The sequence below is a fragment of the Cheilinus undulatus genome, linkage group 14, assembly GCF_018320785.1.
Source record: "Cheilinus undulatus linkage group 14, ASM1832078v1, whole genome shotgun sequence".
Lineage (NCBI taxonomy): Eukaryota > Metazoa > Chordata > Actinopteri > Labriformes > Labridae > Cheilinus > Cheilinus undulatus.
The window spans coordinates 42949860-42977000 of record NC_054878.1 but is presented as its reverse complement, the minus strand read 5'-3'; the positions used below and the strand labels follow the sequence as shown (position 1 = coordinate 42977000).

General features: G+C 39.3%; 1 protein-coding gene across 4 annotated transcripts in view; it reads right to left on the bottom strand.

Annotated features, from left to right (window-relative positions):
• The window catches only part of galnt14 (UDP-N-acetyl-alpha-D-galactosamine:polypeptide N-acetylgalactosaminyltransferase 14 (GalNAc-T14)), a 332011-nt gene that overhangs the window by 118679 nt on the left and 186191 nt on the right, over positions 1-27141 (bottom strand). For all 4 annotated transcript variants that reach the window (XM_041805581.1, XM_041805579.1, XM_041805580.1 and 1 more), the window contains exon 3: positions 10169-10267. In XM_041805581.1, the coding sequence (XP_041661515.1) occupies positions 10169-10267 (99 nt within the window). The remainder of the gene's footprint in view (positions 1-10168; positions 10268-27141) is intronic.

The following is a 27141-nucleotide window of genomic DNA, read 5'->3' as shown; positions in this document are numbered from 1 at the left end:
TCTGCAGCTCAGGACACTGTTTTACATGCACATACATTCATAACCACAACAAACTGAACCAAACCAGCTCTGTCTCTTTATTCTCTATCTCTCTCTCCCTCTATGCCTCCTTATCGCTCGCCCAGTGCAGACAGAGAAGATGAGATCAATCCTGGGATCAGAGCTTGATTAAATATCGACATGGCCCAGCTCCTCCTCAGAAAGCAACTCTTTGATGACAAGATGAAAAGCTTTCAAAGTGCTCATCATTGTCTCAGAAATCAAACTTATTAAAGTTGCTTGCATATAGCCAAGCCCCAAAGCGCACAAACCCTCTAAAATTATAGCCTTTTATAAAGTAATTGTGGGCATTCAATAGGCTCTCAGTGTTCTCTGATTGCAGATAGTCAAAAGAAAACTTATCAGACTATTATCCCACTATTCTCTTTTTCTCTCTACGCGTGGAAAGCGATGCTTGAAATTCGATTGCCTTTTTTTTTAAATGCTGTCGTCACTAAATATCTCTCAAAGCCTCTCAGAAAAGTTTTAGACAATCTGTAAACTTTTCAGTTTAATCCAATAAGATGAATCCATGAAGAATGATTACGAGGCTTTTCTCAGCTCAGTATTAAGCTTCAATTTCTCAGACTTTTATATCTCCACATTCAGGAGCCACAGATTCTCTCCACATGTTTGTCATTGTAATGGATTGTATAACAGAAGGACTGAAAGGCAGCTTCAATCAGTTATCTAAAACATTTTCTGCAGGCGACTTGGGGCAGATGAAAATGTGCACACTGATACACAGAGAAACCTGTCTCATATTGGTAGGATGTGGCAAAAGGAAGGAGTCTGCCCCAATCTCTAATAATCACTGTTGTACCAGTGAGGCCACGGATGAGACATGACCTGTCGTATTATCTTCTCTTTGTTTGAGCTCTTGAGAATTCTGGAAGTTCTCTCTCAAATTCTGCAGAGCTGTACAAAATGGTATACATTTTGGGTCCACCCTAGAAGCCATGGGCCACACTGTGGGAATCACGGAGACATCTGATGTATAGGTTGTTTGCGATCATATGATCCAAAATGTCTGATGGGGTCAGGAAGTAGGGGACAGCAAGGAGTGAATGGGAACGGAGGAAATATAGTACTTTACATTTCTAAATGGACCTCTGTGCAGCAATTATCATCAGAAAATTTCTATATACATTGAGTACGATCCCTTCACTTTACAAAAAAATGATTTTAACTTAACCTTGCAAAGCAGATGGATCTGCCAGTTTCCTTGTTTTTCACTAGTGAATCCATCTTGCAAAGCTCCGGTCTGAACCATTTGGGCCCGGTTAGAAAGTGACAGGACGAATCAGCATCGAGGGGCAGCACTTTCAGGCACGGTGGAGTCGTGACGTAAGCAAGAAGCAACACTAGACTGGTGCAATTATGGCAGAAGACACTATTATGGATGCTGCTAAAGCATCAGTCTTATCAGAATTTGACAACATTTCTTTGTTAAAAGAAGAACAAAGAACAGCAGTGAGTTGTTTTCTTTTCAAAAACGACAAAAGTCGCGTACTGACATCTACAGTCGCCATCGTTCGCGTTATTCCTCGGTAGCTGCGCACGCGCACCTTGGTCACAGCTATGTCACGTTTTGTTGCTCTGATTGGCCTGTAAAGATGTGACAGACAGAACATTCATCCAATCACACTCTGAGTTTTTGTCATATCCTCTGCCTTTTCCCAAACGTAGTATTGAAGGTTTTCCAGATGGATGTGTGAAACAAAACCATCTGGTGTGTCAGGTTACCGTTTAACACCTATTTCTGTCAGTTTTAAACTCTTTCCACTACTTTTTTCTGCCACTTCTAAACTAGTTCTTGCCACTTAAGCTTAATGTTGCCTCTGAGGATCCATTATTGCCACTATTAACCCCTTTTTACACCCAATTTTTCCACATTTTACCTACATGTTACCATTTGATATGCCTAATTTTGGTAGTTTAACCAATTACTGCCAATATCTGCCTGTTTTTTTTCTCAGTTAACTTTTTTGCCAGTTTAAATCAATTTCATCCCATTTCACCACATGTCCACCCATTTTTGCTTAATTAAAGCAATTTCAGTCTCATTTTAACTCCATTTTACCACTATTTATGCCTATTTTTGCCACTTTGACCCATTTTTGCCATTTTTATCTAAATTTTGCCACTTCTAAACCATTTCTGTTACTTTTGAAATTTAACTTCATCACCTCTGAACATTTTTTGCCATTTTTTTTTTTTTTACCAATTTTAGCAAGTTTTAAACCATTTTCATTATTTTTTTGATAAAAGGGACTTCCAATTTTAAGAAGGCTTTTTACTACACACATGAATATTATTGGTAATTATTCAGGTTAAATATAAAATGTGGTTATCACAGCTTCACTTTACAATGGACCATGGTTTTGCTGACCTCCATGGGCCCAGGCTGGACACCAGTAAGCTCCCCCATTTAACCCCCTTCATGGATGGCCTTGTCGGCACATGACTATTCTGAATTGTGCATGGCTGTTCAAACACCTTCAGGTACAGTGGGGGTGACCGGTCTCGGGCACCCTTATTTTGGGGGTCACAGGCTGAAAAGGTTGAGAACCTCTGGACTAGACGATGCTTGAGGTCTGCAGGACTGAGAATTTATGATATTAATCGCCTCCACACCAGATAAATCAACTAAACTGTGATAAAAATCACTTTTTTTGTAAAGTGTATTTATAGTATGTAGACATTTTCTGATAACTGCAGTGTAGAGGTCCATTAAAGGACTCACTTTCCTCCATTCCCATTCATTTCTACTGGCTGTCCTCCACTTCCTGACTCCCGACAAACATTCGGGACCATGTGATTGCAAACAACCTGTTAAATAATGCGTACCTCCAAATCCTACTTAGATGCCAGCAAACTAAGACAAATGTCCTACATGGAATAAAACTGTCAAATAAAAGTTAAAGGATTCACTGTGATGGATTACACCTCTATGTTTGTTTCAGGGCTCTGCTTTCTTTTGGGGGAAAAACACCGGAATAATCTGAAATCAGTGCCTCTCTGGAAGGCTGAAAATCAATCCCAGAATTGATGGTTTGCTTTGGGTCAGCAGTGTAAAAAAATTACAAAACAATTTGTAGTTAATGAGCCAAAAACCTGCAAAAACCAACACCGATCTATTAAATATCCTTAAGCAAGGCACCTTCACTTCCAGAAGCAGTCAATATTTACCCCGATCTCTGACTTCTGTGCGAAATAAAGTAAAACAATCAATCATACTAATGAATAAAAACACTGTCTAAAATATTCATATATATATATATTTACTGCAGATACTTTGGGACTGGCTAAATGAAAACTTATAAAGCATCAAAACTGCACTCACAAAAATGCTGTGTATGCAGCTCAGACATTTAAAAGCTGTACTGAACAGTCAGCTTTCTTCTCACTTCTCATCTCATTACTCATCTCATCACCAGTTTCTGAGTTTTGGCTGTTCGCTGTTACCAGCTGTGTTGTTTGTGACTCACTGACTCATCGTGGACTACTGTACAGTGTAAATGTCAGACGCTCTGTCACAGAACTATCTCAACCTCAACGAAGCACTGCAGACGGCCTGAAGACGACATGGCAGCCAGAGCACTTCTCTTTAAAGAGGGTGGCCTGAAATGTTTACATGACAAAAAGAAAAAGCAAAATAAGGAGGTAGATGTGAAATGTCAGAGTTGATCCAGTCAGTATTTAAGTATTTAGTGACAACGCTCGGCTTGGTGAACAGAGAAAATAAACCAAGCAGCTTTTGAACTAATCTCTACTTTCAAACTCAGCAAAAGTCAACCACAGACTCTGTAGGTTCATGAATGGATTTTGGTATGAAAAATATTCTGGTGTTTTTATTGTGAAGCTGCAATCTGCTGTTGAAACGAGACTCAACAGATGAATGGGACCCAGCCCAGGATGTATTAGACCACTGGTTCTCAACAGGTCATGCCTGGGATCCACCATCAGCTACATAAGGAGAAATCTAGACACAAACTTTGGATATTTTGCTGTTTGGACCTTAGCTTTTACAAAATCTAACAGAATAAGAAGGAGACTTAAGAGAATAACCCAAAATTTCCAGGAAAGCATCAAAGACAATCCATTAAAGTTTTGGGAAAAAGTCCAGATAAAATACTTAACAGTTTAGTTGAAGGTTTTTGAAAATGACTGAACGTTTCCAATAAATATTCCTTAAATAATATTGGGAACCTCCTGGAAAAGACTGCTGAAAGATTCTGTGAGAAGCCTTTACAATGACAGCTTAAAATTCATAAAAGTTCCAAGAGACGCTTCCTTAGATTTAGGCTGGCCACACACCAGACAATTTCAAAATCTTAAATGATTCTGAAAACATGGAAGGCCACAGACATAAAGACTAGGGATGCACAATAGTTATCAGTGCCAATAAGTATCGACCAATATTGCAAACATTTTACATCATTTTATTATCCTGATAAAACACATAGATAATAAAGACAACACATTCCCAAACACAAGGTGGTGTTGCAGTATGTGGCCTGTCATTATAAGCTCTAAAGAACAAGGTGAAGAAGAAGGGACTACAGCCCTTAACCCATGATTACCCCTTCCACATATCTAAGAAGAGCTGAATGACCCTAATTTTAACAACCTCAGAGCAGACAGGCCCTCATGCCCCCCTGAACTCTCTGGTGCCACACACTTCTTGCCTCAAATCAAGCATAATGTCATGTAGTGTGTGGCCAGCCTTACAGGACATCCTAAAGAAGATTACCAACATTTCTGACCACAGAAAACACCCCAAAATTGCAGGAAAATTCCTAATATTTATGGGAAAATATCGTAAGTTACCTTAAAAATTTCCTTACGGTAAATTTGAAGTAAATCCCCCAAGAAAATTCCTAAGTAACTACAGGTAAATATCAGTTGAGCTCACTTTATTTCCTTTCTGCTGTCAGAAACATGATGTAGAGTACTATTTTGAAAAATAGTTAATCGACTCTTTGGCTTTTTTTTCTGACTCACAGTCATGGCTGAAAACACATCTATGACTCACTTCTAGGACATGACACACGAGTAAAGAGCCAGTGTACCAGACTAATAAAGGGATATTTCTTTCTTTTGACGTGGGCTTGTATTAGGTACTTGGCAATAGTAGCAGGTGGAATCCAGAAATTTCATCAGTGTTACCCCTTTAAGAAGAGCACGCTGGGGTCACTGGCAGGGAAGCAAGGTTAAACCGTGTAACAGACGGGTACAGTTTCTTTAGCAGGTTTTAGGTAGAAATGGGCCAGAAAAACAATGTTGGCTCCAATGTAGACCATATCAAAATATCCTTAACTGTTTTAATTTTCCCCCAGAAAGCCTCTGTGTTTGGCACTATTTTGTGGTGCACCTTTTGGCTACGTGTTCCTCCGCCTAAGTGTATCATCATCTCCTAAACAGCTGCTTGGGTCTACAGGTTTCAACAGAGACGACAACAACAAACTAAATTAAGGCCCCATCCACACGGAGAACCAATTCAGGAGTATACGCAAAAGTTTTTTGTCGTATCTGCGTTTCATCCACACGGAAACAGCGTTTTGGGTAACTGTAAACGATACTTTTGAAAACAGGACCCAGAGTGCACAAATCCATAAACAACTACAGTTTTGTCTCCGTGTGGACAGCCACACGCATCTATCTTGAAACGATTACGTCACACATAGCATAGCTCTCTTCAGATGCCTGTGCGCGTCCGGCCAAAACAACAATGGCGGATTACAGGGTTGTATTCATGCTGCAGACGCTACTGAGCGTATTATGGCTTTTACAGCAAAATCTGATGCTCCTTTACCACCACCGCGAAACACATACACCATATGTTCTTAAATCCAACCCAGAGAACAACCAGAAGGGCAACTAGAAGAAAGTTTGTGTCAGTTTCCTTCTTTTCTCTTTTGGTGCATTTCCAAGGCAGCAATACAGCACCACGTACAGCCTCGGCATATGCACTACAGCGTTTTCAGTGGTTCCGTGCTTATGCAGATATTTCCTGAAACAATTCCATATTTACAGAAAACTTTTCAAAACGAAACAGCAGTATATTGTTTTTGTCTCTGTGTGGAAGGGGCCTAAAACTGGCTATTCTGCTCAGTTTTCCACTCCAACAGATGACACACTGTTTTCATAAGGTAAACATATCGTGTCGACTGTAGCTTGTCTAATTATCAGACATTAGAGGAGTAAAACGATGGCAATAAACTTAGATGGATGACAAATTTCCATTCAGTTCTTCTGGTCAGGGTCAAATTTTTCTTCAAAAAGTTGAAGACGGTCCATAAAACACCAGTGTTTGGTAAGGCAGGAACTCTGGATGGGGAGTGATGCAGGCTGCATGCATCTGTGAGCTACTATAATCGATCAGATCAGAAATTTCCTGAAGACGGTTTGCTAAGTCCCACTTATAGAGCAGCAGCTTTCCAGGTTTGTGAGCTCAACAGTCTCCGCTGTACAAGTATACATCCTCTCTCTTTCTTCTTGTTGTGTCTCCATCTGCAAAAGTTGTTGACCCAAATAGAGGATCAGGAGATGACGATGCTAAGAGGCGGAAGAACACATAGCCTGAAGTTGCACCGCAAAATAGTGCCAAACACAGAGGCTTTCTGAGTGAAAAATTAAACACTTAGCATACATTTAAGCCAACATTTTTTTTAAGGCTCATTAAAACCTAAAACTTCCTTAATTAAGCAGAGAAACTGTACCTGTCTGTCATCCAGTATAGACTAGCTTCCCCAGTGCTTTCTCCTTATAGGGGCAATGCACACTAAAATCTATGTAGACTAATAGCACCTCTTTTCCAGGTACCTTGTACTACCTAACTTCAAAAATACAAAATATCCCTTTAAATGATGCGACACAAAAAAGGAAGCTTTGCCTGGAGTTTGTATAATGCTAACATGGTTTCTACAGATACAGGGAAGTTAACATCCAATCCTAGAGGCAAATGTCATCCAATGGAGGATGCTGAGACTTGTTGGACCATAAACAATAGCAAGACACATAAATAGAGAATTGATGGAAATCTGTTGCTGCTTACTGCTGGTTTTACCTGCAGCCCAGAAAAGCTGGCCATCATTTCCAAGAGCTGAATAATAATCTGAAAATAGCCAATGCTTTCACCAAATGAGGATTAAGAAATGGAAAATCTTGCTTCTGTTTTTACAATTTTTGCATCAATTAGTATTTAATGGGCAGTTAAACATTGGTGAAGTGCCTACATTAAAATGTCATGGATAATAACTGCAATAAATATCCTTAAAGTAGACGATAAGTTTCTATTAAAATGTGTTCATGCCATATAAATGTATTTACAGCAGCTTCTGAGGCATCTGTGCATGCTGTCGAGAGCAAATGTTCCAAATGCACAAACTAAAAATAAGAGGCAGATAAACTACTTCCAGCTCCAAGTAACCATCGGCAAACGCACAAATACACACGGTACATACGCACACAGCAACACTTACACTGAGACAAGCAGAGCCAAAGGGAGCAGAGGGGCTCAGGGAGACAGATTGTCTTTTAATTGGTTGAAAACTGCAGAGCTTTGAGAAGGGCTGAGGGGGAGGACGAGGCACAAACACTCACACTGAGAGACACACACACACGTAACACACACTGAGAGAGAAAATACACATTGTCCTCTGTGATAGTAAGGAGACGTAGTGAGTCCCTGCTGACTGACTGGTATAATGAGCTGAACTCAGGCCAAAACACTGAGATGTGTGTGGCTCTGTTTGTGCTGGATGTGAGCGCAGCGACCTGCTGATATCATCAAACTCAAAGACAGAACCACGGTTCACAGACTGGGGGTCAGGAGAGTTAAAGTGTGTGAGTGTAGGTTTGATTCTGCTGTGCCATCACTCCATCTCTACTCCAACTTTGGCAGCTCTATGTTTCCTTTCTCGCCAGCCAAAAGTTTGACAGGAACAGATTTCTGAGGATAATTGAAGAGTAAACACACTCACAGTCAGTTTTCTGCAAGAACAAAACATCACAGCTCTGCCTTCTTTAAAAATGCAAACAAGGCCGATCATTTTCAGTAAATGCTAAATGGACCTGGACTTATCTAAGTGCTGGGTGATTAACCGAGATGCAGCTTTAGTTACGATTTCAGCTTCCTACAAGACTGTGATTTAATGATGACTGTACCTCCTGCCTTGTAGCGCTTGTTTCTCCATTGTAGAGCAGTCCAACGTCACTTTCCACTCTGCAGAGTGACCGACTGTTCTGGTGAAAACACTCACCAGGAATGGTGGTAGATTAGAAAACAGTTTTTGCAACACAATTTAATGCTGTTGATTGTGTTTTGCACTTCAAACATTTTTTTTTTTCAAAAATTATTAATTTTTGTTATTCTATAATGCAGAGTTAGTCCTAGTCTTTAGATTAAAATGCCTTTTAGTTTTAGTCACATTTTTTTCTCTCTCTCTCTTTTGAACTACTTTAATCAGCCAAATTTTAAACTTAACAATGGTAGAAAATAGGGATGGAATGATAGTGTTGCAGTACTCAAGAACAGTCTTGGTCTTGGGACTGGTTTCAAGACCACATTTTGAATGTCTTGGTCTTGTCTCGGACTCGAGAGCATTTTTACTTGGTCTTGTCTCAGTCTAGGACTGGTCTTAGGACTGCACGATTTGTGAAAATGATCTAATTGCAATTTCTTCCTGCAATAGTGCGATTGTGATTTAGTATGCAATAATTTAGGTTCCTCATTTTATGCGTTGTTCAACAAACATAAGTAAGAAATCATTCTGTTATAACAAGAACAATATTAGAGAAGGTAAACTAGAGAGAAATAATTTAGAAAAAAGATATCTTATTGCAATTTTGGCTCATATAGCCAATTTGATATCAATTGCTAAACTGAAGGGATGATCATTTCTCATATCATTCTCATTTTGATGAAGAAAAATAAATATATGAGCAAGAAAAGTGGGATTTTTGTAAAAAAAAAAAAAAATTGAAGACTCTTGAATGTTTAAATAATGTGTAAAGCATGAAAAAATAAAAAAAGATTGCATCAAACGGGTATTGTGACCCCTTTCAGGTTAAAGAAATACTGCACTGGCTGGGATTTGAAAATTGCAGCATGCCAAATTGCAATTTAATCTAATTTGTGATTAATTGCCCAGTCCTACTGGCCAGACTCAGAATTTTCCATCAAGACCAGTCAAGACCAGCCCTGATCTGCTATTCTTGGACTTCATTAATGTGATACTAAGGAGAAGCTCTTGCTAAAACAACAAATAACTACATCTGCAAAAACTCAGACATCAGTCCATCTTATTTCTAGTCAGAAATCCCTCTGAACACTTATTATAGGCCTCATTCACCTGACACATCTAGGTACACATCTCATTTTCAGGTATTTAAAATACATACAGGGATTGATTTTTTTTACAAGAAGTTAGTTGTTAAGATTTGAGATTTTTGCATTTTGTGCTTTGAAAAAGTTGTAGACATCTTGTTTTTATCTGTCAAATTCATTAAAAAGAAAACTAAAATTAGAGAGAGAATGCTTTCTAACTGTTTAACGTTGTCATATTTTTTTAATTGATTTTTATCGTTTTGGTCTTGTCTTGGTCTTGACTCGGTCTCGACCCCAACAGACTTTGTCTTGTCTTGGTGAACTCTGATCTTGGGCAAGTCTTGGTCTTGGATAGTGTGGTCTTGAGTACAACACTATCTAATGGTATCAAAAGCTCACGTTATGACAATACCTCTGTAACAAGTCCATGTTATGGTCATTATCGTGGTACTAAAATATATATATGCAAGGGTTAATGCCTGACTAGGTGTCCAATTATAAGGGATTAACTGACGCCGTGGAGGCCGTGGAGACAGCTTCCTGTGACATCAGGACATAACAGAAGCTGTCACAATCAGGCTAGGGGACATTTTGCTAACAGCACAGATAACATTTGCTATGAACTGGTGCTTTCTGATTAAAATGTGTAAAATGAATAAATGACTGATTTTTGGAAACTTAGTAAGCTACCTGGATCATGAGAGGCTTCTTCCACAAACAACCTAAAGCTCTAGACATTTTTGGTGAGGACCTTGTGACTAAAGTGTGTTGTCTCAAACCGTCTGTGTGGATTACCTCCTGATGGTGCGCAGCAGGGTGGATCTGGCCTCATTGTGGAAGGTGATGATGATGGAAGTTGGAGGAAGATCAGAGTCGTAATGAAGAGTGGTGCACCTGCAGAGAAAGAGAAAGAGAGAAGGGTGTGAGGGAACGCCACATCAAATAATGGATGCCATGACCCACGTGCCTTTGTATTTTCCCAATATAAATACTGAAAATGTCAAAAACATTAATGAAAAATGAAACTCAAGGAGCATTCCTGAAGATATCAAATATTCTTCAGTCTTCTCTATGCAAGGTTTCAGCAACTTATCCTCAGCCTCGAGGCATTAAAACATGTATTCGAGCCCATCTTTTAATGGTTCTTGTTGCTGTATGGCTTCTGCCATAATGTCATGGTGCTCTATATCAGCGGTCCTTAAATGGCTGTATTCACCAAATGTTCTTAATGAGGCAATCTGAACTGGAGCTGTAAAACAAGGTGTTATGAAATAAGGATATGGGGACATTTCCTTCAAGATAATGTACATCATGGACTTTCTGTGACATTTTTTTTTTTTTTTTTTTTTTTTTTTTTTTTAATCCAGACACACATCTGAAGCCCACTGAAACCAGCTTCACTGACACTTTTGGGTTCCTAACCACCAGTTCTATTATATCACACTGCATTGCATTGCATCACATAACATTGTATATGTTATCTCATTGCTTCATATTTAACCTCATCACATTGTATCACACTCGATCTCATCAAATCTCAGCTCATCATATTGCATCAGACTCTCACTGATTGGTATCATATCTCAACATCATAACTGCATCCTATCATAGCCTACTGTATCATATTGCATCCTTTCCTATCACATAGTATCAAATCTCACCACATCCGATCATATTGTATTGCAGTTTTACATTATTTTGCACTTTATCAAAATGCATCCCATTGGCTATCACTGCTAATTCATATCGTCACCATTGTTACCAAAATTACAATGATTATATCTAAGAAAATAAGTTTTAGTTGCACTTCCTTTTTCTCTCTGAATATTTTTTTCACTCTTCCTGTATCTCATTCTTCACCTTTTCTGCATCTCCCTTTTCTCTTTTTCACATCGCCTCCTCTTATCATTATGTCCCTCTTCTCTCTTATTCCATCTTCCTCCTCTGTCTTTCTCTATCTCCCTGTCCTTTTTGCATCTTCCTCTCTTTTTTTGCATCACCCTCTTCTTTTTTCTGCATTTCCCTTCTCTCTTTTTTGCATTACTTTCTCATTTCTTTATCTTCCTCTTCTCTTTCCTCCGTATCTCCCTTCTCTCTTTCTATATCTCTACCTTCTCTTCTTTTTACACTTACCAGCCGCTTTATTAGGTACACTTTTTAGTACCAGGTACTACCCTTTTTCTTCTCTCTGTCTGTACTCCCTCTTTTCTCTCAGAGCATCTCTCTCTCTCCTCCTCCTTTCTGAATATTCTTCTCCCTTTCTGTAACCCCCTCTTCTTTTGAACCATTTCCCTCTCTTCTCTTCCTGCATTTCCCCCTTCTCTCTTTGCACACCCCCTTCTTCTTTCTTCATGCATCTACTGCTTCTCTGGTCCTGCATCTCCCTCTTCCCTCCTCAGGCATTTTCCTCCTTTCTCTCCCTAATCTCTCTTCAAGTGCCTTCCTCTTCTGTCTTCCTGCATCTCCCTCTTCTCTTTTTCTGGATCTCCCTCTTCTCTTTTTCTGGATCTCCCTCTGTCCCTTACAACTCCGGCACAGCTTCAGCAGATGCCTGTTCAAAATAAGTCTTGTTTTGCTTGAGGTTCCTGCCCATTAAAGGGACGTTTTTCCACTTCATGGTGGATTATTAATGTTTGTTCTTTATGAATAATAAAACAAAGAGTACAGTCTAGACCTGCCCTATTTGTAAAATGTCATGAGATAACTTTAGTAATGAATAGGTTCTATACAAATAAAGATTAACTGACTTGATTGCATGGTATCAAATTGTATCGAAACAAATTAACCTATAAGCTTTCCCCCCAAAAAACTAGCAAATAAGACTATTTGTTGTTTTTATAGTATAGAGGTGAAGCCTTCTACATCTCCTCTCTGAGACACACAAACAAAAGATCTCTAGAGAAGACACACAAGCACACAGCGAGCAATATGAGCAGACCTGTTGAAGATGAATTATAGATAAACAGCCGGAGGCTCATTAAAATACACCACATTAGTGTATGTCTGTGTATGTATGAGTTTTAGCATGCTTCAGTCGCTGGGTCAGCATCCTTTCCTCTAACAGAGCAGACACAGCGCCAGTATAATGAGAAGACTGGCCTTTAGCCATCAGATTGATGGATTGGTGACATTTTCAAACAGAAACAGTCGGCTTGTTCTTTTCTGGCCTTCATTTTTTAAACCTCACCTTTCTCAAATGTGTACGTGTGTGCGTGTGTGGGTGTGCCTGTGTGTTTGAACACAACTTTGCACCACACAATGTTCTGTCAGCCACTTTAACACATTGTTCCCTGCTGCTTATCTAATCTGCCTCCATCAGGACCATTTATTAACTGATTTAAGGTGGAACATCTGAGTAAAACCCAGAATTTTTTTTTTTCTAGTTTTTAAAAACTTACAAAGCTTTCCTGTGAATAACCTTGCACAAAAATTAAGAACACACACAAAATGTCATAGAGCAAACTGAAAAATAAAAACATAACGTCTACGAAAAGTCCAGGATCTGACCACCAGATTACTTGTAGAAAAACTGATTACCAGGTCAAGTTCAGGCACAAACTACTAACTTAAACTCACCAAACACTGAACACAATTTGGTGCTTGTATCCAACCGTTCTGGAGTTGAAGGTGGTTTACTTCAGTCATAATACAAACATTTTTGGATTGAGCTCTGGGCTTTGACTCCACCATGCCTGAACATTCATCTCGTTGTCTTCAAACCATTTCTGTGTAGCTTTCTCTGTGTTCTTCAGCTCATTGTCGTACTGGAAAATAAATCTTCTCCTGGCTGTAGTTCTCATGAGGCTAAATAAGAATGTCCTCTAGCCTCCTAGTGCTGGCTGCCAAGAAGCATCCCCACAGCATGATGCTGCCACCACCGTGCTTCACAGTGGGTATGATGTGTTTGTGGTGAGGTACAGTGTTTGGCATCTTGTATGATGACCAAAAAGCTCAATTTTGGTCTCATCAAACCAAAGAACTTTCTTCCACTTGACCATGGAGTTTCCCACTCTAGTCCAGATTGAATCTGAGTTTTCTTCAACTGTGTCTTCCTCTTTGCCACTCTCCCACAAAGCTTTGACTGCTGAAGAACCCGGCCAACAGTTGTTGTCTGCAAAGTCTCTCCCATCTCAGCTGTTGAAGCTTGGAACTCCTTCAGAGTACTCATAGGTGTCTTGGTGGCCTCCCTCACTAGTCTCCTTCTTGCACGCTCACTCAGTTTGTGAGGACGCCCTGATCTAGACAGATTTACACATGTGCCATATTCATTCCATTTCTCCATGATGAATTTAACTGAACTCTAGGGGATGTTCAGTGCCTTGGAAATGTTTTTGCATCCATCCTCTGATTTATACTTTTCAACAACCTTTTCTCTGAGTTGCTTGGAGTGTTCTTTTGTCTCCATGGTGTAATGGTAGCCAGGAATACTGATCAACCAGTGACGGGACCTTCCAGACACAGCTGTCTTTATACTACAATAACTCGAGACACATTCACTGCACTCAGTTAGTTTAAAGGGGGCAAATATTTATGCAGTCACCTATTTTACATTACACATTTCTGCTTAATTGACATTACTTTGTAGAAATATGTTTTCTCTCTTTGATATCAAAGACAAACCATCCAAGCTGTAGTGACCATGACTGATTTATAAAATCAATCAAAGTGTGAAACATCCAAGGGTGTAAATACTTTTAATAGGCAGTTTAAGTCTGGTTGTCTAGCTTATAACTCCACTAACTAATTTGTTCATATAGCAAATACTTACAGATGATGTAGGCAGATTTATAGAGCCTAAATTTTAGTTGTAAATACTGGTAGAAATTTCAGATCTGCTGGGGAGCGCGGATGGTCGGGTGGTTTGGGGCACTGCCCATGTGCGCGGGTGGCCTGGGTTCGGGTCCAGCCGGTGGCCCTTTGAGTCTATCCACTGTCCTTCCTCTATCAAATAAAGGCATCAAAAGGGATAAAGCTTAAAAAAAAAAGGAATTTCAGATCTGCTAATACCAATATGCCAGTAGTATTGTGCACGCTGACTTTTTGTTAAGACTGTTTCCTGTATCAGTAGCATGGGGTTTATTCAACATCGATCTGGGCAACACCACATAAAGAATTTTTAGAAAAGGCTAAAGCTTCTACCAAAAACAAGAGCATTGTGTTGGAGCATTCCAAGAGATAGGTTAGATATAAAGTGACAAAATAAAATAAGGTAGCAGAATAAGACAGAATCAAAGATAGGTGCACAGAGGGAAGACGAAAGAGGAAACTTCAGGATATGATAATTGTAAGATTGTGAGACAGAGAGAATTGGATGTTAGGGACAAAGGGGGCTGACTTACAGCTCTTACAAACTGATGGACTTCATAAAGCTGACTGAAACAATCCGACGTGCCCTCTAGCAGGACTCTTCGTCCTCCCCTCACATCTAAATGACACGCACATACGTATCAAAACAATAAAGCATGATTTCTGATATTGTTTCTGATTCCTATAATCTACTTTGGTAATATTGTTTTCCTGCTCCATCATTGTGCCTCCAAACCAAAAAAAAAAATCAAATTGGAAGTTAATGAGGTGCTGATAGTATTATTTCACAGCCGGCTGCTCGTGTGCACTGAGTGATAATGTGTGCCGACCCGTTAATACAACAAATTAGAGGTTTAGCTTGTGTCCTCACCCCACAGCAAACACAGGGAGGAGGTTTAATGTTTGGCTCAAGGACACTCTGATGGGACACACTGGGTTTTAATGATGCTCAAGCCACTAAATATCAGATATGTGCCAACAGAAATCTGCCAAAGCACATACTTAGCTCAGTTTAATTGGGCAATATGGTGCAAAAGTATACCGGTTAACAAAATAAAGCAAAAATATCCCCATAAGATGTTCAAGAGGAGAGAGGGACAGTCACGTCTCCTGGACAAACTTCATAGATGGTATCTCTTCAGAAGAGTTTTGTTGATCCCTGATAAGAATTTCCTCCGCCATCACAGTTTGTCATCGTATTTTTGATGTCTTTAACTCTTTAAAAAGTAGATCAGCTCCCTCACCTCTGAGCTGCAGCACTTTTTCCTGATAGAAATATAAATCTTATCTTTTAAAGTACAAAGTGTGGCAGCATCAGAGAAGATTCCAGAGCTTTCTTGGTGTCAAGCTGAGACATGTCGAGGTTATTATGAAAAAGTTTGCAGTTTTGTTACAAAGAGTACTGCTGTAACTCGTAGTGGTGTATGATATTGAACAGGCTTCTGACCTTGTTAGGATACTGATGTGTATTTTAACCCAGTTTAACTCATTAATCAGTCATGGCATTTGTGGTTAAAGAAGAATTTGAGTCATTTTCAAGGTTTGCACAGTGTGTTGGTTTGATTAGCTTGTTTTTTCTTTAATTAAATATGTTTATTGTTGCAAACATCCCTGCTTGAATAGCATATAGCCTAGCTTTTATTTTTAAAAATAATGACCTGACTGACATGACCTGTAGCCAATATACATACAATTTAAAAGTACGGCAATCAAAAATAACAGACTATCTTTGTAAGTCTTTTTCTTCATCCTGTTTCTGTCTTTTTCGTCCTGTGCAATTTTTTTCTTTCACTTTCTTTTTGTCTGTTTATTTCTAATGTACCTGTCTTTCTTTCTTTTTATGATTTTTTTTTATTGTCGCAACAAACTTCCGTCACTTTTTCTTTATCTTTTTGTCATCACCTTTGATAATGTTGTGCAGCTTTTCCCCCCATTTCTGCTTTCCTTCCTATGCTGTAAAAAAGTATTTGCCCCCTCCTCATTTCTAATCTTTTGCATATTTTTTTAACATGTAAATGTTTAAGATCATCAAAATAAATTTAATAGTCTTTTAGACAAAGATAACCTGAGTACAAAATGCAATTTTAAATGATAATTTCATTTATTAAGGGAAAAAAGTGATCCAAACCTGCCTGGTCCTCCTTTAAAACCTACGGGATCACCAGAGCTGCCATGTACATATATATTTTTAACCGTGGGTAGAATTGTAACCAAATGAGATGGAGCAATAATTCTTTTAGTATATAAAACCAGAGGAGTAACACTAACTTATCAGACATTCAATGTGTTCCAGAGTACTTTTTCCCTCTAGAAATATACTTTCTTTTGCATAAATGTAGTACAAAGCACACACATCAAAAAACAATATAATATAATATAATATTATCTGGGATATAAATGTGTTGTGTTCTTGCAGGTCAAGAGTTGCACTTATTATTGTTTCAACATGGTCTTGTGCAAACATATGTATACTCAAAGTATCTGGCTCACTTAGAGATTTGATTTCACTACTGTAAAAAGTTTGTTTTTTTCTAAAAATGCTGTCTTTTTTGCAAATCAAGCACAATTTCATTATATTTTCGTTTTTGCAACAGTTTATAAAGACAAGTGTATTTCAAAGTTATGACCGTACTGGATTTTTTTTTTTTTTTTGGCGGTTTGAAATAATGTTGTGCAACTTTTTTACAATCACAATTTTGAGGGATACAGCTATGACATCTCTGTAAGTAGGAAAATGTGTAAAAAAAAAAAAGGCTTTTAATTTTTCTTGTAGTGTTTTGCACTTTTGAACAATTTAATTTGTTACTTTAGACCTATCACATACATATCATCAAAATTGGGGTTCTAAGGGTTGTATTGATGTATAGCCAATTCAAATACTCCAAAAAATGGCACTACAGCATGTAAAAATGTAAAGATATGCTCTGGCAGACTTGTTCTACAGTAGGTCATTAAGGGTTTAATCATGAATTAATTATTCTATTTAATACTTAAATAGAACATGCAACCATACTGGTTATTTTACTCTGTTTTATTGTGATGATGGGAAAATTTAAATGTGTATCAATATTATTATCTTGCAATAAAAGAGCTGTTTTTACCATATAAATTAAGTAATTTCTCAAGATCTCTGTAAATTTGACTTAAATTTACACAGAATCATGGGTAAAGGGGGGTTTAAACATGTCAGTTGTGCCCTGTCTCATGTTCCAGATCTTAAGTGCAATGTTTTTATTCACTAAATGTGTATTGTTGAAACATTTTGGAAATGTGGGTTGCAATTTGTCATCAAAGATATTGGTGGGTCCTGAGTCTAGGCCCACTGATCTAAATAAATTCCAGAACAGATGGTAAGCAAAGTCAGTGACATTTGTCAGTCTGGAAAGGAATATAAAGCCATTTCTAAGGCTTTGGACTCCATAAATGCACAATGAGAGCCATTAACCACAAGTGGAGAAAATTTATACAGTGGTGAACCTTCCCAGGACTGGCTGGTCTACCAAAATGACTCCAACAGCAAATCAGCGACTCATCCAGGAGGTCACAGAAGAATCCAGAACAACATCTTAAGATCTGCAAGCCTCACTGACTCAGTTAAGGTGAGAGTTCATGATTCAACAATAAGAAAGAGGCTGGGCAAAAATGGCATCCTTGGGAGAGTTCCAAGGTCAAAACCTCTGCAGTCCAAAATGAACACAAAGGCTCGTCTCATTTTCACAATTCCAGACAATTCCCAAGACTTCTGGAAAAATAGTCTGTGGACTGATGAGACAAAAGTTGAACTTTTTGAAGATGCATGTGCCGTTACGTCTGGAGTAAAAGTAACAGCATTTCACCAAAACAGCATCATGCCAACAGTCAAACATGGTGGTGGTAGAGTGATGGTCTGAAGCTGCTTTGCTGCTTCAGGACCTGGACCACTTGCTGTAATTGGTGGAACCTTGAATTCTGCTCTTTACCAGAAATTCCCAAAGGCGAACATCCAGCCATTAGTTCATGACCTCAAACTCAAAAACATTTGGGTTCTGCAGCAGGACAATGACCTGAAACAGACAGGCAAGTCCACCTCTGAATGGCTTAAAAAACAAAAATGACTGATCTGGAGTGGCCAAGTCAAAGTCCCGAATTAAATCCAACTGAGATGCTGTAGCATGACCTTAATCAAGCAGTTCACACTGAAAAACCCTCCAGTATGGCTGAGTTAAAACAATTCTGCAAAAAAGAGTGGAACAAAAATCCTCCATGATGTGAAAGACTCATCACCAGCTATCACAAACGCTTACCTTCTCTATCCTGAAAACATTCAGTAAATCTGACTTCTAAAAAAAAGAGAAACATTTCAAAATATATTCTTTAGCTCATGGCCAAATCTGAGAGCTATTACACAGACAAGAGGACACACGAACACAAACGTTTGAGAGCCCACGTTTTTCAAATTGAAGGCCACAGCAGGCTGCCAGCAGATTGTTGTCACTTTAGATTCAGATTTCTTTCCATCTTTCTTTGCATCCTCCCTGACTTTCTTTCTCTCCTCCTCTCCTATTGTCTCTCTCTTCCCTGCAGAGAATAGGAACAAGCACTGTATATATTTGTCATATCATATCCCATCATGCCCCTCTTCGCCCCCTCCATCCCTCTATCTGTGCGTCTCCATCTCTGGTTTTGCTGCAGTTGATTTATTCTGCAGCTCCACCAGAGAGGAACGATGAGAAGATAAAGACGAGCTGCTGCTGCTGCTGTGAGAGAGAGAGAGAGAGAGAGGAGAGGACGAACGAGGCTGAGAGACACAGTGACAGACAGGCGGAGAGAGAGACGGACAGAGATGTACAGATAAGAGTTGTGCTGACGGATGACTGATGTTGGAGCCGATATGAACAAGCCTCCATACTCCCCGAGCTTGTGTGGGTGGGTGTGTGTGTGTGTGTGTGTGTGTGTGTGTGAGTGTGGAAGTGTGAGCTTCCTGATGAATCAAAGCTGAAGGGAAACACACTAGAGGAAAGAAAGTGGAGGAAGTGCGGGAGAAGGAAGAAAACCCATGAAGACAAAATCGGGAAAACAGAGAAGAGCTAAAAGATGGATGAGGGGTGAGGAAGGGGAGTCAAAAAAGGTGATAAAAGAGAAAAGAATGAGGGGAGAGGAGGTTTAAAGTAAGAAAAAAATGTTTAAGGAGACAAATGACAAGAGCAGGAGAGGGAGGAAGAAAAGTAGTGAGATTAAAATGTGAGCTGAAGGAGTAAGACCAAATATGAGAAGGACGAGGGACGAGGAGGAGAGATTAGGAGAAGATGAATGAAGGAAAAGTGAAAGTAAAACACAGGAGGAGAAATGAAAAGGCAAAAGATGTCACTATACATGGAGATGTAGAGGGGTAAGGATCACTGATCACCAGCCATCATCAGTCAGTTTTCATTAAAATGATCCGATCTTTAGATCAGAAGTTCATTCGAGGGTTCGAGATGTTGATAGATTTTTCCCCCGGTGTAAGACAGAATAAAGGTTCCATTCATTTATTCCACCGATCATCACCTGGCGGCCTGGGGGCCAAATCAGGCCCCCCAAAGCTTCCTGTCTGGCCCCCAGAAGATCATTAAATTCAAAAAAGCAGGTTGTGGTTTTAAGAGTATCTTTTGCTTTGAATGTCTGCAGCTGTTAAATCCACCCAAAAGCAATAAATATTCAAATAGTTTTAGAATGACTTCACATTTGATCTGTTTTTACAGAAATTCACTTGTCAGCCATTAATAGTAAATATATAAAAAAAGTGTTAAAGTTGGCAAAAATGTTGGGTTAAAGTGGTGAAAAGGGGTTAAAGATATGGGGGTTTTGTGTATGCCATCATCCTGCTGAGGACTACAGATGGAAATTAGCCTATGGCTACAATCTGGCACATTTACATGTCTATGTCCATTAATGTGCATTGTACCATGTCACAAATAAATAAATAAATAAAAGAGTGGCAAAAATGAGCGTTAAGTATCGAAATGGGTTGTGGAGTGGCAAAAAGGGACAAAAATTTGCATGAAACATGGTGAAAAGAGGTTAAAATGTGGCAAACTATTAATGTAAAAGGAAAAAAGGGGCAACGACTACATCAAAAACAGGTTGAAAGTGGGAAAAATGGTGAAAAAAGTAATGAAAAGTGGCAAAATATGGATAAAGGAAGGGCACAGAAGGGATAACAGACACGAAAAGTGGTTTAAAGGAGTTAAAGAATGGCAAAACATTGGATTAGAGAGGCAAAAAGTATCAAAAATTGGTTAAAAGTGGCAGAATGGTGCAAAAATAGCCAATGGCAAAGTAGTAAAAAGGCAGGAAAGTGGGTTAAAGGGTGATAAAATAGCAAAAAGTGGCAAAAATGGGTTAAAAGTGGCACAAAATGTTGCAGGAATGGCAGAATGAAGCAGTGAAATAGTGAAAAGTTTCAAACATGAGTTCATTTTGGTGCTAAATCAAATTTGTTGAGGGCCCATTCTCTGGGATTTTCAGGAGGCCGGCCATTTCTGTGGGTCTACAGCATTATAGATCGGGATAGATCTCACTGGTAATGCCTTAAAAATGTCCTGTGTTTTGAAAGAAAATACTAATAAAATAATATGTTAATTAGAACAAAATATTGATTTCATTTTTCTTCATTTGGAAGTCCAGCGCTCCAGAGATCTTGATGACCCCTGATTTATTCATTTGTAGCAATATTAACCTCCTGAGCGCCGTGTTTTTGTATGAAACACATTCTTAGTTCACTTATCCTAAATAAGTGGGACCTGATGAGTGGACAACCTAAACCCTGTCTTTGATCATGTGGTGGTTTTCGCCAAAAAAGGTATCTGAATATGAGGACAACAGACCTAGATTTCTGCACAATTTGAACAAATATTATGCCTTAACTTGTAAGAAGTAACTGACAAATAACGTCTTTTCATTAGAATTTATTGAGGTTTAGGAAAATGTCCTTTAAAACTATAAGATTTTCAGAACACGAAAAAATTCCCATTAATTTGTAAGACATTACCAAAGATTTTAGTGAAAATTCTTGAACATGTTAAAAAAAATCCATCAAAACATTTCCTTTAACATTACCCAATGTTTCAGTGAAAAATCCCCAAAATTCTAAGAAAATTCCAGAAAGGTTCCCCAGAATTAACAGATAAATTTCCCCAAATTCCATAGAAAATTATGAGAAAATTTCAAAGAAATACCCCCAAAGATCCAAACAAATTCCCTAAAATTTTATTTATCTTGAAATTTTTTTATTGAACTTTTCAACTTTTATAACGTGCATCACAACAGACATCAAAACAGTTCAAGGTAAAGGTACATCAAGCATGAACATAAATACACATTAAAAAAAAGTCGAAAATACACCTACAGGGAAATAGAAAAAAATAGTGACAACAATAAATAAAAAAATAAAATAAATAGATTTAAAAAAAAGGAAAAATTTGAAGTGACCCCCCCCAAAAAAAAAAAATAAATAAATAAATAAATAAATTCACAACATTCTAATGAAATTACCCTAAAATTTTAAAGCCTCTTATAGCTATAGCAGAGAGGTGATAGCAATCCTATCCTATAGTCCATCCATAGCTTTGCCAGCTAGTTTTATTTAAGACTCTAAGAACTACGGCTACGGAACTACGTGCTGCTGAAGGATCGCTCCTTTTGGAGGTTTTGTACTTCTCTGTTGAATAAAGGAAGTAGAAGCATGCTGCTGACTGAAAAGGGATGACTTTTGTGTCACTTTTTTCAGGTTACACTGCCCCCTGTAGGAAGTCCAAGTACACTGCAAAGCTAAGTAGACTGGCTAACCCCCAAAACATTAATTATGATCAGTTTTGGTGGGAAAAAAGTAATCCATGAAAAAATCATTAGGGCATCCCTAGGCTATAAAAATTTAAATTACAGGAATGAACATTTAGACTGACTAATAACTTAGAAAAGAACCAGCTAATAGAGGAAAAAAAGCTTAATGATCCCGTTGGTTACAGACTCACATTTAGACCCCCTGATTTTGCACACCAGCAAAAATAAAGGACACTAAAAATGAATCAATTGAAACATTATGGTTTAAAAAAGAGGCAGGACATCAACGAATCAACAGAGAGATAAAGATAAGAAAAAACAGATTGAATAAGAGAGGAAATGTGGGTAAAAACTGTTTATCAAAGAAATGAGTTACGGGCTTTCAGCAGATTTCTATCCAGATGGGGAAATCATTTATATTTGATGAGAACGACCACTCCAGGAGTCTTTGTTGTTTGTGTGTGGGATTGTGTGTGCATGCTGGCTCATCAAAGTTCATCTGGAGGTGAGATAAACACATGAAAGGACGGGTCAACACCAGCACCATCACCATAGAGCTACAGACACACAGAAACGCTGCCTCTCTGCGGGCGGTGCAGCCGACCTGTCAAAAAGAGTGTCCGTGCTGCACAATACTAATGGCCACTGATGTAGCCCTGAGATACTGTCAGAGCTCTCTCTCCCTCTCTCTCTCCTACCTGCAGCCTCTGATTATCACCTCTCTCACTCTTCTCTCCCTGTCCTTCACTTGTTCTGCCCCTCGGCTTTTGTTTTTCTCTTCCACCTCCGTCTCTCTCTCTCTCTCTCTCTCTCTTTCTCTGTGCCCTGCCTCGCCCTCTCTCTTTCTCACTCTCCTCTTGTTTCTTCTGCTCAGCGCCTGGCTGAAAAGTTGCAGCCATAAAGGCAGGATGGTTGCTGAAGGTGAGCGGGTATTTACAGCCCTGTTTAGAGGTTAAAGTCCTCTATTAGAGAGGTGAATTCAGCACAATAAAGGCTGGCAGAGTCAACCCTTTTAGTCCCTGAGCTAACAAGTCCTCCAGATACATCAAAAGACATCAGACTAGGGATTGTCCCTCAATCATTTACACTGTAACTAAATAAATTTTTATAAGGTAACTAAACCCAAGAGTTCAGGTCTAGGTGCATCCACCCTGGAGTTTCAAAACTGCCATTACAACACAGACAAGGCAGGGAGCGGGGAAAATACAGGTGGTTTAACCACATGTCAACACATGTTTGTCGCCCAGCAGCTAAGGTCAAGCTCAACGGTGTTTCTTATATCTGAGCCTTTTCACCCCTGGTAGAACTCCTGGGGATTACTAGCAGATTTTAAGCTTGTGGGACACCCATAACACAACCAACGGCTCGTGGCAACTCTACTACCCAGCTGGATGGTACCCCAGACCGTGTTTACCCGTTCCTCTACCCTTTAGGTGTGGACTTTGTTATTTTTTCCAACAAATTATTTCCACATGCCCCTGGCGACCAAGTGGAAAAGAAGGCGTAGTAGAAGAAGACGCAACTGGAAATCCACCTCTTTCCGCTGGTCTTTTTTTCACATAAATAATGAAAAAACACAGTATTTACGCCGCCTTTTGCACTGGGGCATTACGAGCAGCCAGCGAGGTTTGAGCTGTCCAGCATGTCATTCTTTGCATGAGAAGAATCAATCAGCACAGACTACGACGTGTTGCTATGGTTATACAGGCACCAAGCGAGGTACCGACATGTATTTGAGTGTATCAAATTGCATATAAATCTGTATATCATTACACATTATGCCTCTTCCTGCCTTTGGTTCACAAGTTGGTCTGCTTTGCTTTCACACCTCAAACGAACCGCACCAGGGTTCATTTGGAAGTGGACTAAGACCACCTGTTTTCAAGCAGACCAGAATCCGCCTGTTTGGTCCACACCCGAGATCGTGTGAGCTTTCACACCACTCCAAACAAACCAGACTATCCAGGAATAGATTGTTTAGAGTGGACTAAGCAGCTCTGGTGTGAATGTACCCTTAATTGCATGCCTTATGTCAGCCTCAATTTTTGGCCCTCTGTGTGGGCAAATCAAGTTCTTCCACACCAAACTCATCAGACCATGTCTTTATAGTCCTTGCTTTGTGCAGTGGGGCACAGTCATGTTGGAGTAGAAAGGGCCTTCCCTAAACTGTCGCCACAAAAATTGGAAGCATAACATTGTCCCAAATGTTTTGGTATGGTGAAGCATTAAGACTGGCTTTCACTGGAGATAAGGGGCCTTGTCCAAATCCTGAAAGACAACGCCATGGCACTATCCCTCGTCCACCAAACTTCACGATGCAGTCAGGCAGGCAGGTAATGTTCTCCTGGCATCCGCCAAACCCAGACTCACCCATCTGACTGCCAAACAGAGAAACATGACCCATCACTCCACAGAAGATGTTTCCACTGCTCCACAGTCCAGAGTCACCGTGCTTTACACCACTCCATCCTCTGCTTGGCATTGGACTTGGTGATGTGAGGCTTGCATGCAGCTGCTCAGCCATGGAAATCCATTCCATGAAGCTCCCACCCCCAAGTTTGTGCTTACATTAATGTCAGTGGAACTCTTCAGCTATGGAGTCAGCAGAGCACTGGCAGCTTTTACACACCATGCTCCTTAGTAGAAGTTGACCCCATTCTGTGATTTTTTATGGTCTTCTGTTTAGTGGTTGAGTTGCTGATGCTCCTAAACGCTTCCACTTTCTTAAAGTATCTTTAAAGTTGACAGTGGAATACATTTGAAGCCACTGAGCTCTTCAGAACAACCCAGCTGCTTTCTGTATTTGTGCACATTGCAGGTGTGATGATTTAACTGTATGTTATACATTCCTGGTTTGAAGGTCAGTCTCAGCAGTCAGGAGATGATCCTGGTTCCTTTCTGTTTATATGCATCTTTTCAGGGATGAACTTTACAAGCAATAACTGAAATAAAAAGTACCAACAGAATGCAAAGGCAGAACATTACAGAGGTTTATTTTTTTCTACAAAAAGGTGACTCATAAAAACACCAAATGTCCTCTTTCAAAAAGCTATTTTTGAGTTGAAACAAGTGCAGTTGGAAGAAGTGCAGTATCGTGTTTTTACTTTGGCAGCGTGATTTGGAGCCGTGCTCGTGGTTTAATCTGAGTGAAGTAGCAGCACGCCTGCTGGACTAAGATATTTTGGTAAGCTTTTCACCTCTGGCCTCTCTTTCTTTCTCTTCCCACTATCTCTGTCTCGCTTCTATTCAGGTGTTCACAGAGGAGATGATGGCCTAGTTTTGGCTGGTTAGGCAATGGTCATTTACATATTCATACACACACAGACACGCATGCCGGTGAATGAGAGAGCGAGGGATTTCTCCTGATTGAGAGAAGGCAGAGAACAGAAGAAAGAGACAGCGAGGGACAGCTGATAATGCCTCATTTCTTCTTTTACTGGAAAATTCCATTAGGGAAATTTCCGAGTCAATGACTCCAATGAATGAATGGCTCAAATGAATAGTTCAGTGGATTCAACTATTTTAATTGAAGCAGGTTCAATCCCCAAAAGGAACGAAGGGGTGGAAATATTTTGCAAAAGAATTATGGAACAGGTTGAAGCCTCGTGTTCAGTTTTCTGAAGCCAAAGTTGAGGATTTATTGAATTACTCCAAAAAACCTGCAGACGATGACTAGTTTGGTCTGAAAGTCAGGTGAGGTCAAAGTCAAACTAGACAAAAAGACATCCAGAGATGAGAAGACTTCGTACTGAATACTGGCATCTTTATACACAGAAAAACACATAAGTTAATTTAGGAAAGGCTTTAAACAACACAAGGAGCCTTAAAATGACCATGAATTTAACTCTAATAACGTCATTCACAAATGAAATACTGAGTTAAAAACAGATGATTATTCTGATTTTTTCTGACTGTAACCATGCCATCAAAATCAATTATTGTTGCATCCCAGGTGTAAGTGTGAAAGTGGTGTCTGACACCTGAAGGTGCAGGGGAATCCAGGCCTGAACACAGATAAACCCAGAGAATTAGCCCTCCCCAGTAGTGATTCATTTAAAGTATCAGTGCATGTATGTTAGATCAGGTGCACTGATGCAGGTCTTAATGCCACTTTTCACCAATTTTGTGCTTCTTCCTGTGCACTTCCTGCCTGTTTTAGCTCCACTTAAACCATTTGTGCCATTTTAAAACACATTTTGGCTCACATAAATCCATCTGTGCCACTTTTTCTGCCCGCTGTTGCCAATTTGAACCCATTTTGCCACTATCTGCCAATGAGTGCCTCTGCTAACCAATTTTTTTTGCCACTATTAAGTCCTTTGTCATCACTTTTTCTTGCATTTTTTACCACTTTCAACCAATTTTGGCCTAACCCTGCTGATTTCTGCCTCTGCTTGCTTAAGGACAAAGACTGTGCTCCATTGTCACTGCAGTGAACTTTGTACTGCTGTTTTTTTTTCTCTCCATGTCATTAAAAATGCATGACAGCAAGATTATTCTTTTATAGAAGAAATCCTTTGGAATAGGGGGCAAGATAAATTGAACGCTACTAATCAAGTCATCGTTCCTAAATTGTGTTAAAAAAATTAAAATGACAGATTTTAGAGCGTTATGATGGAATTTTTACAACCCTGTTCATCAAAATGATGGACAGCAAAAAATATGGCGCAAACTCTGCTCAGTACCCCATAATGGCAAAATGAAAACCAAATTTTTAAATCTTTGGCAAATCTGATAAAAACATGAATGGATAAAAATTTAATGTCAAATTGACAGTACTCAGATCCTTAACTCAGTATTTAGTTGCACCTTTTGGCAGCATTGCAGCCTTGAGTCTATTAAGGTACAATGCAACAAGCTTTACAAGCTGGTTTATGCCTAGGCTCTGTTTTCACATGAGTTACATCTTTCTCTGCCCAAGCACATGTCTCAGTTTATTCTGTCTGACACAGTAAGTGGCGGCACACAAACTGTTATTTTGAAAATGTGCCAAGAAGAAAGAAAGAAGAAGAAACAACCATGGCGATAACTCGGGTCAACAGTTGCTCCTTGTGGATGATGGAGTCCATCCTACAGATTACTCTGCATGTTTAATGATTATTACAACAACAGTATTCCAACTAAAGAAGGAGTCTCTTGTGCTTCAGCCGCTCCACAAGTGG